Source organism: Rhinopithecus roxellana, chromosome 11, assembly GCF_007565055.1.
Source record: "Rhinopithecus roxellana isolate Shanxi Qingling chromosome 11, ASM756505v1, whole genome shotgun sequence".
Classification (NCBI taxonomy): domain Eukaryota; kingdom Metazoa; phylum Chordata; class Mammalia; order Primates; family Cercopithecidae; genus Rhinopithecus; species Rhinopithecus roxellana.
The window spans coordinates 36,297,422-36,314,718 of NC_044559.1; the positions used below are offsets into that span (position 1 = coordinate 36,297,422).

Consider the following 17,297-nt stretch of genomic DNA (forward strand, 5'->3'; position numbering starts at 1 on the left):
AGATGGAGTGTAATGGCACCACCTCGACTCACTGCAACCTCTGCCTCCCAGGTTCAAGTGACTCACCTGCCTCAGCCTCCTGAGTAGCTGAGATTACACGCGCCTGCCACCATCCCCGGCTAATTTTTGTATTTTTCAGTAGAGACAGGATTTCACCATGTTGGCCAGGCTGGTCTTCAACTCCTGACCTCAGGTGATCTGCCTTCCTTGGCCTCCCAAAGTGCTGGGATTGCATGCATTAGCCACCGCGCCTGGCCAAAAGATTTTTTAAAGTGTCTTTACAGTAATACAGATTTTATATATATATATATATACACACACACACACACACATAGACACACACGTGTGTATATGTATATATATTATGAAAAAACATGAGCATTTATGGAAAAATTAGCCAGTGAATTTACATTTTCCACTTGCATTTTTTTTGTATAATTGTTAAAATAAATCAGTCTCCCTTCAGCTTGAGTTTTTAATATAAGTATCTATCCCTCATGTGTAAATAGTTTTGATGGTATAGTACTGTTTGCTCAAATTTGGGTTTGACAGTACAGTAACTCTAAGTTTTTGATCTTATATGTATTGAGTATATGGTTCATAATTATAGTACCTTAAATAATGAGCAAGTTAACAGGTGTGTTATTTTATTTTTTATTTTTTAAGCCTGTCGTCCAGAGAGTGTATGTTGCCTTGGTCTTCATTCTTTTCATTGTGGCTGTTTTGTTGGTATAGAATATTATTTCTGTAATTTTCATGACGTCGGTAACTATGGAATTTGCTTTAATTTGTTTGGCCTTGAACTGTTTATGAAGTGATAATAATCTAAGTGCTCCAGAAATATATTTGCTTCTTGGCAAGAAATATAAATTGTAGTCAGATTAAAAATGTAAGAGACTTTTTAGTGTAAGAATTGGTTTAGACTACATGTAAACACATTATATTTATTTAGTATTGAGCTTTAAGGCATTTTATTTATGCCCACATATCAAGCTGGCATATTTGTGTTTTCTTCCTCTTGTTATCTGGACAGCAGAGAATTCCCCGTATGGCCATAGGGAGGGGTGTTGATGTAATAGTGGTGGATGACATAAGGATTTGAGCTACATACTTATACAGATTGCTTGTGCCCTGTGTTCCTGCTCATACTTGATCATGGGTACCACTTGCATTTCATATTCTTAGGGTTATTGGTAACAATTTAGCTCATGATTGCAAACTTTCAACACGTAGTCACTTGATTACCCATAGTTAAGCATTCTATTTTTATCTGGACCCAATGGCAATGCAGTAATAGAGGTATATAACTTTCCACCGCAGATGGTATGGCCTTTGACGTGTGTGAAGACTGCATTGTGATTCTTTCACTGGGGCTTGCCATAAATTCCATATACTGCTTTTTCCAACAGTGACACTACCAAGAACTATAGTATGTACTGGGTCATATGTCCCTAGCTGCGGAGTTGCATGCAGGGTAGACTTCACTGACAGCAGAGCTATTTCCTACTCTGGCTGGAAAGAGCTGGCAGCCTTTAATGTCTTCCAGTATATGGGCTGAAGCAGTATTCCTAGGAGCAGAATGTGCTGCCTTTAGAACACAAAGAGGCCTACCAGATGCTTTCTTCTTTGTAATGGGATTTGCAGGATGCATGATTGGTCTTTTAATTCGGATGAGCTGTCTGAGAATGTTCTTGTCCACTGGACCACTAAATATTTTACCAACATGAAAGTCTCTGAATCTTTGTAGATTTTATTTTCCACCCTTTGAAGCATATGTCTTAAGAAGGTCTCTGTTGCATTATTCTTGCCCATCTGGCCCAATTAGCATAATGGTGTTAATGTAGTAGAACAATGTAATGTTCTGCAAGATATGCAACAGGATCAAATGTATTCTGACTATGTATGAAAAAAGAGGACAGAATTAATATCATCCTAAGGCGAAAGTGTGAAGGTATACTAGTTTCCCTTCCATGAGAATGCAAATGATTTTTGATCCTCTTTTTTGGTAGTTAGCAAAGAACACATTTGCCAACTCCATGGCCATGTTAATTTACTCTAATAAAACATATATATCTGCATAACACCTGCAATTTTAGTTCTACTTGGTGGTAGGTGACTGCTATTCTTTAAGCTTTGCTTAGTTTGCAGGGGCCAAACTGATGATTTAGATGGAGATTTGATGGGGTCCATTATCCTGGCATTATTTCGATTCTTTAGGGTGACACTAATTGCTTCTATCCACTCTCTCTGGAATGTGATAGTATTTTGAAATTTATTTTGTTAGCCAGGGGATAAAAGCTCCCAGAGGCCTCCACTGTGATAACCAAGGACCAAATATGGTAGGTGTTGTGCCATTTACTAAGTCTGTTTATTCCAATTCTATATCCAGCGACTGAAGACAAGATCACTGGGTGAGTCTGTGACCCAGTGGACCCATTTTGAGCTGGACCTTGTCCAGGATTCCTTTTGTTTCCTCATCCCCATATATCCTTACTATAAAAAGAGGCAATAATGATACTTTGTATCTGCAGGTGTCAGTGTCAACTCAGACTCTGTGTTCAATAGTACTTGAAATGTTTGTGATGCCTTTCTTTCTAGACTACAATTTAACCAATAAAATTATTATGGATGCTTTTGAGGAATAGCTGGGGAAATTAATAACCCATACACTTGCTGTGGTATTTCAGAGTCCTCCTTCCTGCACCCCAGAATTTAAAATTTATCATCTCTGGATTTCCAAAATGGCTCATGTCCAGAAATTGAGCAATGCATTGTGACTTTTTAATTGCAGCATCTACAATTAGCCTCCTGATCATCCATCCTTGTTTTCTTTTGATAATGTAAGTTGGGAATACCCTTGTTGACTATCTGTTTTGCCTCGAGGGATACTATGTTCTGTTAAATATCTCTCTAATTCTTTATAAGTTAATTCCCTTGATTGACACTTTTGACCTTGCTGTTCATTACAATAATTGCCCTCTACTTGGACTGGCTTCTGTTACTTCAGTGTTACCAGCTGGCCTCTGTTGTCCTGTTGTTTCCCATCATTGGGCTCAGTTCTGTTACAGTTTCTCCTACCGTCGCTTTGGTCTATGGAGGAGACCCACGAAATTCTTAGTGATGCTAGTTAGTGTCTCTCCCACCATCATATTCTTCATGGCTTTGGTAATTGTCATGTCATCTGGCCCTTTCCATAGATAAAATGGCCTGGTGTGTTTTCTGGCATTACATAGTATATTGGTTTCAGCATGTGAACATTTTTAGACTTTTAATCACTGCCTTTACTGTTTGCTATGGCAGTTCCGGCATTTTGACCTTACTTAGCATGGGGTATATTTTTCATGTTTTACATGTTTCTAGGAGTCATCCAGACAGCAAGTTAACATCACCTCTTGTGGCATCCTTGTCAGAAGGGTAAATCCTGCATCTTGGGAGAAGGCTTTCAAATCAATAAACTCTCCCTAATCCAATGATAAGGTTCTGGCCTGCTTGATCAAGGTCCCCTCTGAACCTCATACCACCTGTACTCTCCCATCTCCTTCCAACAGGTACTGTCTAGCTGTCTAGGGTTTTTTTTTTTTTTTTTTTTTTTTTTTGAGACAAGAGTCTTGCTCTGTCACCCAGGCTGGAGTGCAGTGGCATGACCTTGGCTCACTGCAACCTCCGTCTCCTGGGTTCAAGCAATTCTCCTGCCTCAGCCTCCTGAGTAGCTGGGACTACAGGCACCTGCCACCACACCCAGCTAATTTTTTTGTACTTTTAGTAGAGACGGGGGTTTCACTATGTTGGCCAGGCTGATCTTGAACTCTTGACCTTGTGATCCGCCCACCTCGGCCTCCCAAAGTGCTGGGATTATAGGCGTGAGCCACTGCGACCGGCGAAGGTCTTACAGATTCTTTGGTGGTATACTCTCTTTCTTTCCTTAGCAGTCCCAGCATGTACCTGGATGAGTTATGTTGATACCCAACCCAAGTTATAGGCCCTCTGGCCAGTACTGAAGATGTGAGCAGATCCTGACCTGGGCCACAGGTCTTGCTGGAGAGTAACCTCTACATGGTGTTTAAGCAAAGGCAGAGTGCTATCTATATTTTAGGACGGTAGGGTGGATCATTTCTGCAGTGTCAGATGATTCAGGAAAATTTGAGAATTCAAAATTTGGGGAGATTTTAAGGAGCATCAACTTCTGATATTCCCATTTTGTGTGTCAGAGTCCTTTTTCTTCTGGGGCTTGACCTTCTTTAATTGGCAGATCTTCTATAGTTGGCAGTCTTTTTATATGGTACTGAGGAGACCCTCTGGCTTTATCAGCCTTTCATTATCTTTTTTTAGAGCACACTGGGGCTAAGCAGTAGACATGCAAGTCTAATATCTTAATAGTTACCCTTCCTCATGTTTTTCAAGCATCTAGTACTTCATTCCTGCTACACTATTCCCTTCTATTGGCACGCCGTCCTAATTTACCACTAGTTTAAGTTTTTGCAGTTGCTTGATGGCCACCTTGTGCCAAGAGCTATCTGTGCTCCACCTACCACCAATGATGAGTTTTTCATTGCTAGCCTGGCAATGTATGATCCAGCTCTCAAACTCCAACTTATTTCTTACTTTCTTATACCATTCCTGAAACAAGTCAGAGTTTGAGTCCTCTGGAAAGCAGATTCTGAGGTAGAGTTTAGTATTCATGATGTTAATTGGGAGTACCCTTACAATCAATCCCTTTGCAAGAGGTAGGGGGATGAAGCAGAACTGGACAAAGGGAGAAGCTGAGTTGTGATGTGGACAGATAACCTTAGTCAACCCTGTAAGGATTGACTGAAGGCAAAATAATTGGTCATACTTCTCCCATGTTGGGCTGGAATGGCCAGTCTTTTTACCACCACATTTATCAGTCATTGGATATGGGTCATTCTAGGAAGGGTGTGCCCTTGAGCGAAGTGGGCCTGTGTTCCTCAGGCAGTTTGTGAGGTAGCTTGCAACTGACCATTCACTGACAGCCCTACTAGCAACCCAGACAACAAACTTGTTTTTTTGAATGACGATCTGGGCAGCATATATCCATGTCTACCAGAAATATCCAAACTTCAGATGATTAACACCAAATAAAAATTTATTTTTCACCTATTATACGTGTTCATCATTGGTTGGCAGGGCAGTTTTTTTTTTTTTAAATTATTATACCTTAAGTTCTAGGTACATGTGCACAATGTGCAAGTTTGATGTCGGTTTGCTGCACCCATCAACTTATCATTTACATTAGGTATTTCTCCAAACACCCATCAACTCATCATATACATTAGGTATTTCTCCTAATGCTATCCCTTCCCCAGCCCTCCACCCGACAACGGGCCCTGGTGTGTGATGTTCCCCGCCCTGTGTCCAAGTGATCTCACTGTTCAATTCCCACCTATGAGTGTGAACATGCAGTGTTTGGTTTTCTGTCCTTGTGATAGTGTCCTGAGAATGATGGTTTCCAGCTTCATCCATGGCCCTGCAAAGGACATGAACTCATCCTTTTTATGGCTGCATAGTATTCCATGGTATATATGTGCCACATTTTCTTAATCCAGTCTATCATTGATGGACATTTGGGTTGGTTCTAAGTCTTTGCTATTGTGAATAGTGCCGCAATAAACATACGTGTGCATGTGTCTTTATAGTAGCATGATTTATAATCCTTTGGTTATATACCCAGTAATGGGATGGCTGGGTCAAATGGCATTTCTAGTTCTAGATCCTTGAGGAATCACCACACTGCCTTCCACAATGGTTGAACTAATTTATACTCCCACCAATAGTGTAAAAGTGTTCCTATTTCTCCACATCCTCTCCAGCATCTGTTGTTTCCTGACTTTTTAACGATTGCCATTCTAACTAGCGTGAGATGTTATCTCATTGTGGTTTTGATTTGCATTTCTCTGATGACCAGTGTTGATGAGCATTTTTTCACGTGTCTGTTGGCTGCGTGAATATCTTCTTTTGAGAAGTGTCTGTTCATATCCTTTGCCCACTTTTTGATGGGGTTGCTGTTTTCTTGTAAATTTGTTTGAGTTCTTTGTAAATTCTGGATATTAGTCCTTTGTCAGATGGGTAGATTGCAAAAATTTTCTCCCATTCTGTAGGTTGCCTGTTCACTCTGATGGTAGTTTCTTTTGCCATGCAGAAGCTCTTTAGTTTAATTAGATCCCATTTGTCTATTTTGGCTTTTGTTGCCATTGCTTTGGTGTTTTAGTCATGAAGTCCTTGCCCATGCCTATGTCCTGAATGGTATTGCCTAGGTTTTCTTCTAGGGTTTTTATGGATTTAGGTCTAACATTTAAGTGTTTAATCCATCTTGAATCAATTTTTGTATAAGGTGTAAGGAAGGGATCCAGTTTCAGCTTTCTACATATGGCTAACTAGTTTTGCCTGCACCATTTATTAAATAGGGAATCCTTTCCTCATTTCTTGTTTTTGTCAGGTTTGTCAAATATCAGATGGTTGTAGACGTGTTGTGTTATTTCTGAGGCCTCTTTTCTTTTCCATTGGTCTATATCTCTGTTTTGGTACCAGTACCATGCTGTTTTGGTTACTGTAGCCTTGTAGTATAGTTTGAAGTCAGGTAGCGTGATGCTTCCAGCTTTGTTCTTTTGGCTTAGGATTGTCTTGGCAGTGCAGGCTCTTTTTTGGTTCCATATTAACTTTAAAGTAGCTTTGTCCAATTCTGTGAAGAAAGTCATTGGTAGCTTAATGGGGATGGCATTGAATCTATAAATTACCTTGGACAGTATGGCCATTTTCATGATATTGATTCTTCCTGTCCATGAACATGGAATATTCTTCCATTTGTTTGTGTCTTCTTTTATTTCATTGAGCAGTGGTTTATAGTTCTCCTTGAAGAGGTCCTTCACATCCCTTGTAAGTTGGATTCCTACGTATTTTATTCTCTTTGTAGCAATTGTGAATGGGAGTTCACTCCTGATTTGACTCTCTGTTTGTCTGTTAATGGTGTATAGGAATGTTTGTGATTTTTGCACATTGATTTGTATCCTGAGACTTTGCTGAAGTTGCTTATCAGCTCAAGGAGATTTTGGGCTGAGATGATGGGGTTTTCTAAATATACAATCATGTTATCTGCAAATAGGGACAATTTGATTTCCTCATTTCCTAATTGAATGCCCTTTATTTCTTTCTCTTGCTTGATTCCCCTGGCCAGAACTTCCAACACTATGTTCAAGAGGAGTGGAGAGAGAGGGCAGCCCTGTCTTGTGCCGGTTTTCAAAGGGAATGCTTCCAGGTTTTGCCCATTCAGTATGATACTGGCTGTGGGTTTGTCATAAATAGCTCTTATTATTTTGAGATAGTTTCCATCAATACCGAATTTTTTGAGAGTTTTTATCATGAAGGGCTGTTGAATTTTGTCAAAGGCCTTTTTTGCATTTATTGAGATAATCGTGTGGTTTTTGTCACTGGTTCTGTTTATGTGATGAATTACATTTATTGATTTGTGTATGTTGAACCAGCCTTGCATACCAGGGATAAAGCTGACTTGATCATGGTGGATAAGCTTTTTGATGTGCTGCTGGATTCGGTTAGCCAGTATTTTATTGAGGATTTTTGCATCGATGTTCATCAGGGATATTGGTCTAAATTCTCTTTTTTTGTTGTGTCTCTGCCAGGTTTTGGTATCAGGATGATGTTGGCCTCATAAAATGAGTTAGGGAGGAGTCCCTCTTTTTCTATTGAATTGTTTCAGAAAAAATGGTATCAACTCCTCTTTGTACCTCTGGTAGATTTCAGCTGTGAATCCGTCTGGTCCTGGACTTTTTTTGGTTGGTAAACTATTAATTATTGCCTCAATTTCAGAGCCTGTTATTGGTCTATTCAGGGATTCAGCTTCTTCCTGGTTTAGTCTTGGGATGGTGTATGTGTCCAGGAATTTATCCATTTCTTCTAGATTTTCTAGTTTATTTGTGTAGAGGTGTTTATAGTATTCTCTGATTGTAGTTTCTATTTCTTTGGGATCGGTGGTGATATCTCCTTTATCATTTTTATTGCATCTATTTGATTCTTCTCTCTTTTCTTCTTTGTTAGTCCTGCTAGTGGTCTGTTGATTTTGTTGATCATTTCAAAAAACCAGCTCCTGGATTCATTGATTTTTTGAAGGATTTTTTGTATCTCTATCTCTTTCAGTTCTGCTCTGATCTTAGTTATTTCTTGCCTTCTGCTAGCTTTTGAATGTGTTTGCTCCTGCTTCTCTAGTTCTTTTAATTATGATGTTGGGTGTCAATTTTAGATCTTTCCTGCTTTCTCTTGTGGGCATTTAGTGCTATAAATTTCCCTCTACACACTGCTTTAGATGTGTCTCAGAGATTCTGGTACGTTGTGTCTTTGTTCTTATTGGTTTCAAAGAACATCTTTCTTTCTGCCTTCATTTAGTTATTTACGCAATAGTCATTCAGGAGCAATTTTAGTTTACATGTTGTTGTGCGGTTTTGAGTGAGTTTCTTAATGCTGAGTTCTAGTTTGATTTCACTGTGGTCTGAGAGACAGTTTATTGTGATTTCTGTTCTTTTACATTTGCTGAATAGTGCTCTACTTCTAATTATGTGGTCAATTTTAGAATAAGTGCGATGTGGTGCTGAGAAGAATGTATATTCTGTTGATTTGGGGTGGAGAGTTCTGTAAATGTCTTCTAGGTCTGCTTGTTGCAGAGCTGAATTCAAGTCCTGGATATCCTTGTTAACCTGTCTTGTTGATCTGTCTAATATTGACAGTGGGGTGTTAAAGCCTCCAATTATTATTGTGTGGGAGTCTAAGTCTCTTTCTAGGTCTCTAAGGACTTGCTTTATGAATCTGGGTGCTCCTGTATTGGGTGCATATATATTTAGGATAGTCAGTTCTTCTTGTTGAATTGATCCCTTTACCATTATGTAATGGCCTTCTTTGTCTCTGTTGATCTTTGTTGGTTTCGAGTCTGTGTTATCATAGACTAGGATTGCAACCCCTACTTTTTTTTGCTTTCCGTTTGCTTGGTAGATCTTCCTCCATCCCTTTATTTTGAGCCTATGTGCGTCTTTGCATGTGAGATATATCTCCTGAATACAGCACACTGATGGGTCTTGACTCTTTATCCAATTTGCCAGTTTTTGTATTTTAATTGGGGCATTTAGCCCATTTACATTTAAGGTTAATATTGTTATGTGTGAATTTGATCCTGTCATTATGATGTTCGCTGGTTATTTTGCCTGTTAATTGATGCAGTTGCTTCATAGCATCTGTGGTCTTTACAATTTGGCATGTTTTTGCAGTGGCTAGGACCAGTAGTTTCTTTCCATGTTTAGTGCTTCCTTTAGCAGATCTTGTAAGTCAGGCCTGGTGGTGACAAAATCTGTCAGCATTTGCTTGTCTGTAAAGGATTTTATTTCTCCTTCACTTATGAAGCTTACTTTGGGGGGTTATGAAATTCTATGTTGAAAATTCTTTTCTTTACAAATGTTGAATATTGGCCCCGACTCTCTTCTGGCTTGTAGGGTTTCTGCCGAGAGATCTGCTGTTAGTTTGATGGGCTTCCCTTTGTGGGTAACTTGACCTTTCTCTCTGGCTGCCCTTAACACTTTTTCCTTCATTTCAGCCTTGCTGAATCTGACAATTATGTGTCTTGGGGTTGCTCTTCTTGAGGAGTATCTTTGTGGTGGTCTCTGTATTTCTGGAATCTGAATGTTGGCCTGCCTTGCTAGGTTGGGGAAGTTCTCCTGGATAATATCCTGAAGAGTGTTTTCCAACTTGGTTCCATTCTCCCCATCACTTTCAGGTACACCAATCAAATGTAGATTTGGTCTTTTCACATAGTTCCATATTTCTTGGAGGTTTTGTTCATTTGTTTTTAGTCTTTTTTTCTCTAACTTTGTCTTCTCAGTTTATTTCATTAATTTGATCTTCAATCACTGATACCCTTTCTTTTTTTAGATCAAATCGGCTATTGAAGCTTGTTGTGCATGCGTCATGAAATTCTTGTGTCATGGTTTTCAGCTCCATCAGGTCATTTAAGGTCTTCTCTACACTGTTTATCCTAGTTAGCCATTTGTCTAATCTTTTTTCAAGGTTTTTAGCTTCCTTGCAATGGGTTTGAACATCTTCATTTAGCTCGGAGAAGTTTGTTATTACTGACCTTCTGAAGCCTACTTCTTTCTGTCAACTTGTCAAAGTCATTCTTCATCCAGCTTTGTTCCATTGCTGGTGAGGTGCTGCAATCCTTTGGAGGAGAAGAGGCACTCTGATTTTTAGAATTTTCAGCTTTTCTGCTCTGATTTCTCCCCATCTTTGTGGTTTTATCTACCTTTAGTCTTTGATGTTGGTGACCTACAGATGGGGTTTTGGTCTAGATGACCTTTTTGTTGATGTTGCTGCTATTCCTTTCTGTTTGTTAGTTTTCCTTCTAACAGTCAGGTCCCTCAGCTGCAAGTCTGTTGGAGTTTGCTGGAGGTTCACTCCAGACCCTGTTTGCCTGGGTATCACCAGTGGAGGCTGCAGAACAGCAAATATTGCTGCCTGATCCTTCCTCTGTAAGCTTTGTCCCAGAGGGGCAGCCACCTATACGAGGTGTCTGTCTCCCAGTTAGGCTACACGGGGGTCAGGGACCCACTTGAGGAAGCAGTTTGTTTGTTCTTAGAGCTCAAACGCCATGCTGGGAGAACCGCTGCCCTCTTCAGAGCTGTCAGACAGGAACTTTTAAGTTTGCAGAAATTGTCTGCTGCCTTTTGTTCAGCTATGCCCTGCCCACAGAGGTGGAGTCTAGAGGCAGTAGACCTTGGTGAGCTGTGGTGGGCTCCGCCCAGTTCAAGCTTCCTGGCTGCTTTGTTTACCTAGTCAAGCCTCAGCAATGGCGGCCGCCCCTCCCCCAGCCAGGTTGCTGCATTGCAGTTCGATCTCAGACTGCTGCACTAGCAGTGAGCAAGGCTCCATGGGCATGGTACCTGCTGAGCCATGCCCTGGAGATAATCTCCTTGTCTGCTGTTTGCTAAGACCTTGGGAAAAGTGCAGTATTTGGGTGGGAGTGTCCCGTTTTTCCAGGTAGTCTGTCACAGCTTCCCTTGGCTAGGAAAGGGAAATCCCCCAACCCCTTGCATTTCCCGGGTGAGGCGACACACTGCCGTGCTTCAGCTCACCCTCCATGGGCTGCACCCACTGTCCAACTAGTCCCAGTGAGATGAACCAGGTACCTCAGTTGGAAATGCAGAAATCACCCGTCTTCATTGATCACACTGGGAGCTGCAGACTGGAGCTGTTCCTATTTGGCCATCTTGGAATGCCCCTCCATATTTTTTTTTCTTTTGTCATTATTTAGGGACCCAGGCTGACAGAGGACATAGACTTCCACATAGTCTTTCATTGCTAATCAAATGCCTCCAACCAGAAACACAGGTATTCCAGTAGCTTGCATTACATTGATACATTCAACTTCTAGGGATTTTAAGAGTATAATTTTGTGCCTGAAGGAAAGGAACTGAAATACTTTGTTGAACACCACCAACATCTATCAAAAATATTGTATGTAATTCTTTTTTAAACTTTTAGTATAGTTGCAGATGATGTCTTGGAGGTAATAACAAAGCTGTCAGTTCCCACCACTACATGTTTTATTATTATTTGACTAAATTAATTGCCTTCATGTATAATTACGTTACTATTACTGTGCTGTAATGTTTCTCTTCTTCAGGACTTGTATACTTTCAAAACAAAACAAAAAGAAAACCAGAACATGACTGAGAGCATAAGCACTATTTTGTAAACAGTGGGATTAAATGAAAGTGTACATACTTAAGAGTGAAACCCTCTAGCTACCTTCATCCACTTAGGTTCTTCCTAAAATGCTGCTAGTCCAATTTATGGTTTCTAGGCAGGAGACTGGAAAATTCTCTGAAGGAATCTGACCAGCCTAAGAGAAAGCATGTAGAAATACTGACATTTGGAGGTGTCTAACTGAAATGGTTCCACCTGATCAGAATCCCGACGGTCAACATGTCCTTCTGAAGCACAAAATTCCTAATGACTTTTGTAGTGCCTCACTCTTAAATTTGCAGCCAGTTATCATTTTGACAATTACAAAAAGTTACTAAATTTGACTGAAATGTCAAACAAGTAGGAAAAAATAAGAAATTAGAGGGAATAGAGATAATCCACAGAGGAGATTATAAGTTAAATGTTTATGGACAGAAGACGTTACATTCATGAAGCAAAATGTAAGATTTTAATAAAAATAGTTCAGAAAAGAAAAAATGAGCTCTTGGAAATTAAAATTAGGCAAACAAATCAATGATAGGAAGACAAAGTGAAGAATCTCCATAAAATATTATGAACAATGGACAGATGGAAAATAGGGTAAAAAATAAGAAATTTAAGATGACTATTCCAGGAAACTTTATATCTAAGTAATAGAATGGAAAAAGCAAAGAACATAACATTTTAGACAGGAAGGAAATTATTGAGTAATTCAAAAAATATGTTTGGGATTGAAGTACACAAATTTTAAGAATAAAAGAGCCTACTGAGCCCCAGAAAAATAAATACAAAAGACTGACAGCAGAGCTCATTACCAAAAGACAGAAAGAACCTACAAACTTCTAGAGAGAGAAAAGAAATAGGACAAATAAATCATGAGACTCAATAGCATAGCACCTTACAAAAGCAATACTAGAAGCCAGGAGAGTGGACTAATACCTTCAATATTTGAAAATGCTTTCCATGTTAGAATTCTAACACTGAATCATACTAAAAGTGTTAGAGAGGAATAAAATTATTTTTTAGAATTACAGATTCTCAATATACCTCCAATGTACACTTTATTTGGAAACTTTAGGATTATATCTCCTATTGAAGTACGAGATTAAATAAATAAGCAGAGGGTGATATCTAAAAAACGGAATATATAACAGAGGAGAAATATAGAGGGAATCCTTATGATGATGTAATAGGCCTAGAGAGCAGTAAGTTCAGATTGGAGAAGAAAGATGGAGTTTCAGGAGTGATGTCTTTACAAAGTAAATTACCAGATAACTTGATGTATTAGAAGATATTGAGAAGAAATCTACACATCTGGCAAAGGATTGGGGGAGAAATAGTGGTAGATATACAGAAATTTAAGCAAAAAAGTGAAAATATAATTTATGGAGAAAATCAGTTATTTAAGAATAAAATTGTATTATCCTACCTGGCTTATCTGTAAATAATATCACAGATATATACTATCAGAAATAGTAAAAACTGAACATTAGCTGAGTGTGCTGGTGTGCACCTATAATTCAGAAACTCTGGAGGCTGAGGCAGGAGGATTGCTTGAGACCAGGAATTAATTTAGACCAGTCTAGGCAATATAGCAAGACCCCATCTCCAAAAAACAAATAAGAAACTGAATATTGCTCTAAACAAAATTATAATATAAAGGTATAAACAATGGAGGGAGAGGAAGTATGTGTGTGTAAGTCTGTGTAAGAGCTTCACCGTCTGAAGAAGGAAGTCAGACATATTATCTGAAACTGGGAACTAGGCATGCTGTTTAGGACAGATGAAAATACAAAAAAACAAAAACAAACTCTTTCTAGCTGTTTATTTAGAATTAAAAGTGCTTACCTCTGTGATTCTGGAATATGCTTTGGGAAGATAGGGGGCAGTGGATTTTTTTTTTGATAAGCCTTGTAGAAATATTGGACGTTTGAGCTTCACACATGTATATATTTAAAAATAATAAAAGCAAACTATAACAGTACGGAAATTAAATGATGCACAAGTTAGTGGGTCAAGGATAAATGTTCACAAATTGGGAAAATTAGTGCATGGACATACACTTGGAAATTTTCCATCTAGAAAATATGATATATGGGAAAAATTAAGTTTGATGCTTACCAGATATACAAAAATAAGTTCCAAAAAGATTGAAGACCAAAATAGTAAAAGCCAACTGGAAACCTTTACTAGAAAGTTAGAGATTATTTTTAAAATCTCAGTTTACTGAATAAATAAGCACAGATCATAAGGTAACCTAAAAGTAAGACCAACTTTCTGTAAAATAAGATTTCATAAACTAAGTGAAAAAAAGATGCTGTAGCATGGAAGAATAAATGGTAATACATATAGCCAGCAAAGGATTAGTATCCAGAGTATTTAATCAAGAATTCTTTAAATTATTAAGAAAAAGACAAAAAGCAAATAGAAAAACGTGCAAGTCTTGAGCAGTGATTTCATAGAAGACTAAAACAAATAACCTGTACATATGAAAATAAGTTGACTCACCAGTAAGTGGAAAAATGCAAAATCAAGCCATTCATCAGATTGGTAAAAATTTATAGTCTGATAGAGCTACATGTTGTAGAGAATATAAAACAAGAGGAACTGTTGTACACTGCTAATGTGAGTCAACACAACTACTTTGGGGAGCAAACGGGAAAAATCTAGTAAAATCGAAGTTGTGTCTTTTCTTATACCTCTTGGAAATCTGGAGAAACCTTCAAAATATGCACAAGATACATATAACAGTGAATATACCAACATGACCTGTAATAGGAAAAAATCTTAAAAAAGGCCAATCATTAACAGTTTAATGGGTCAATATTTCATATTGTCATAACATGGAAAACTAACAAGGTTACAATGATTGCACAGTACCACTTAATATCTATAAATTTAAATGAGCTGTGTAATTGACATTTCTCCAAAGATATACAAATGTCCAATAAGCACATGAAAAGGTGCTCAACATCACTAATCATAGGGAATGCAAGTCAAAACCACAATGGTATACTAATTCATACTCATTAGGATGGCTATGATACAAAAAACAGAAAATAACAAGGGTTGACGAGGACATGGAGACATTTTTGTTGCTTTTGCATTACTGGTAAAAATGTAAAATGGTCGAGCTACTATGGAAAACAGAATGACAGTTTCTTAAAAAATTACACACAGAATTACTATATGGTCCATTAATCAAATGGACCTCATACAAGTTATTTACCTTCCCATAGGTCTGATTCTTCATTTCTAACATAGGGTAATACCTGCTTAATCAATTTCACTGGATTCTTATAAAGAGCATTTTAAGATATGCAGATGAAAACACTTTGGAACTTTCATATATACTTTATATATAAAAGTATACAATTTATATAATTTCTTTTGCACCAACCTAATAGTACTACACACATATAATGTACTTTTCTTAAATTAACTCTAACATGTAAAATTGGCAGTCTGTTATTCTTTATCATAGGCTTCTATAATAATATTTTCTAAAATGTGATCTTCAGAGCATTGACTCTTGAGGATCTTAATAGGCATTATGTGAAAGTGCTCCTTTGGATAACACATTGGGAAAACACTGTTACATGAAGTTAGGTTAGGTTTTGTACCTTTACACTCTCTGTTTTGAGAGTATTTAATAGGCAGATATACCTTGTGGACTTAAAAGACAGATTATACAAACTAAATGAATACACTTTTTCCAGGGAGATTTGTGTTTCCTGGAGTATACTTTAGCATATACAAGTCAACATATATTTTATTGTTCTCAGTCTTTCAACATCATTTTCTAAACTTACAGTTTCGGTTTTTATAACTTTTTGATATTCATTCATAAAATATTGAGTTGAAACCAAATTTATTTTATTATTTTTATAGATATAATTACTTAAATAAGAAAACAAGTAATTCATTACTTTAACTTTTACAACTAACTATACTTAAGATTATTTTCTTGTTCCATAAAGGCTTTTACCTAAACAAAATTAATTTGTTTTAAAAGATCTTGTTATATCTATATGTTTTTATGAAATACTAAGGCATGCCTTTATAGATGTGACATTTCTAAGAAGGTGAAATCCAAAACACTGTATTGACAATGTTACTAGTCATTGAATGATGAATTATTTTAAATCTCAAATTTATGTTAGTATATATGTCAATTTTGAGTTTATATTGAAATACACATTTTTCTTAACCACTTTCCATAGTTTTTATATAGTTCATAGATTATTTATGATTTTCATTTTTTATCTAGAAATTTTGCAGTTAAAATAATTCCCTTCTACATAAAAAAGCTTTTCTTTTGAAATATCAAATCATTAAAGTGATTTAAATGTTTTATCCTGATGATTATATTTTTAGGTATTCTTTCAGCGGACATTATATATGCCATTTACTTTTGTATGCATACATGTAATATTTGATTCAGTATTTCACTTTCAAATAGGTATGCCCTATACTGACATTCATAAGTTTTACCTGGTATATTTAATAAAGATATGTCTTTGAAATTATCTTCCAATATAAAATACCTCTATGTTCATTCTTTTCATTTTCTTATTCTCACATGCTTAAAATTATTTATGGGAATTCTTGGCAAGAGTTATTTTTATTTAAGGAATAGTGCTAGTTGAGTAATTATGCTAAATTGAAGGTCATGGAAAATTAGTGAGAATTTTTTTTTTTTTTGGCTTCCTGCTTGTGCGTAGTATATCTTTAATGTGGCCAATGATGTTTTTATGTTATTTGTCTTAGTTTATTATTTTATTTCATTTTTTGGTTTTCTGTTCTCTTTCTTCTAGCTTGTGATGAATGGAAAATACTACCAAAACCAAATCTTCATAGAGACGTCAACAGATTTGGACACTCTGCAGTAGTCATTAATGGGTAAAAGAAGCACATTTCCAATTTTTAGAGGGTCACCGATATCAGTCATACTATCCTCATATTCTGGTATTCTTTTTGAAAATTATCATTGGTACTTAGTGGTATTGGATTTTATGCATCTCTGCTCTACTATAGAATACATTTTGATTTGTTAATCATATTTTTTTTCCTTTCTTGTTTAATATATTTAAGGGACATGGGAGTAGGTAAAAGAAAGGTGCTGAGATAAAACATCAGATACCCTTCTATGTCATTCTGCCTTCTTTTCTTTTTCCAGAGATCAGATAAGGAATGACTCTTCTTTTAAAAAGATGGAACTGAAATGATAGAGAGGCTAGCCCCATATTTCTATCAAGGAGAACAAGGAAAGTGAGAAGAATTAGATTCTCATTTTAGTTCTGTCATTTACGGAATGGGTGATTTTTTGACAAGTCTCTTAACCTCTCTGGACCTTACAATCCTTATATCCATTGAGAAATTGGACTCGATGGTCATTACATTGCCTTCCCCATTTAAGTTAATATAATTTTTGTATTTCTATCTCAAAATTTTGGTAATTTGGAATCCAGTGACAGGTAACAATCTGCTAGCTCATTTAGTAGCTTAACATTTGTAAATCAGAATGACCTTTTTATAAGCTC

The 17,297-nt window shown here is 37.1% G+C and overlaps 1 protein-coding gene across 1 annotated transcript in view; it reads left to right on the forward strand.

The window, feature by feature from the left end:
* Positions 1-17,297, forward strand: part of ATRNL1 (attractin like 1) — an 845,855-nt gene that overhangs the window by 151,607 nt on the left and 676,951 nt on the right. The window contains exon 11 of the mRNA XM_030941431.1: positions 16,572-16,656. Coding sequence (XP_030797291.1) covers positions 16,572-16,656 — 85 coding nt within the window. The remainder of the gene's footprint in view (positions 1-16,571; positions 16,657-17,297) is intronic.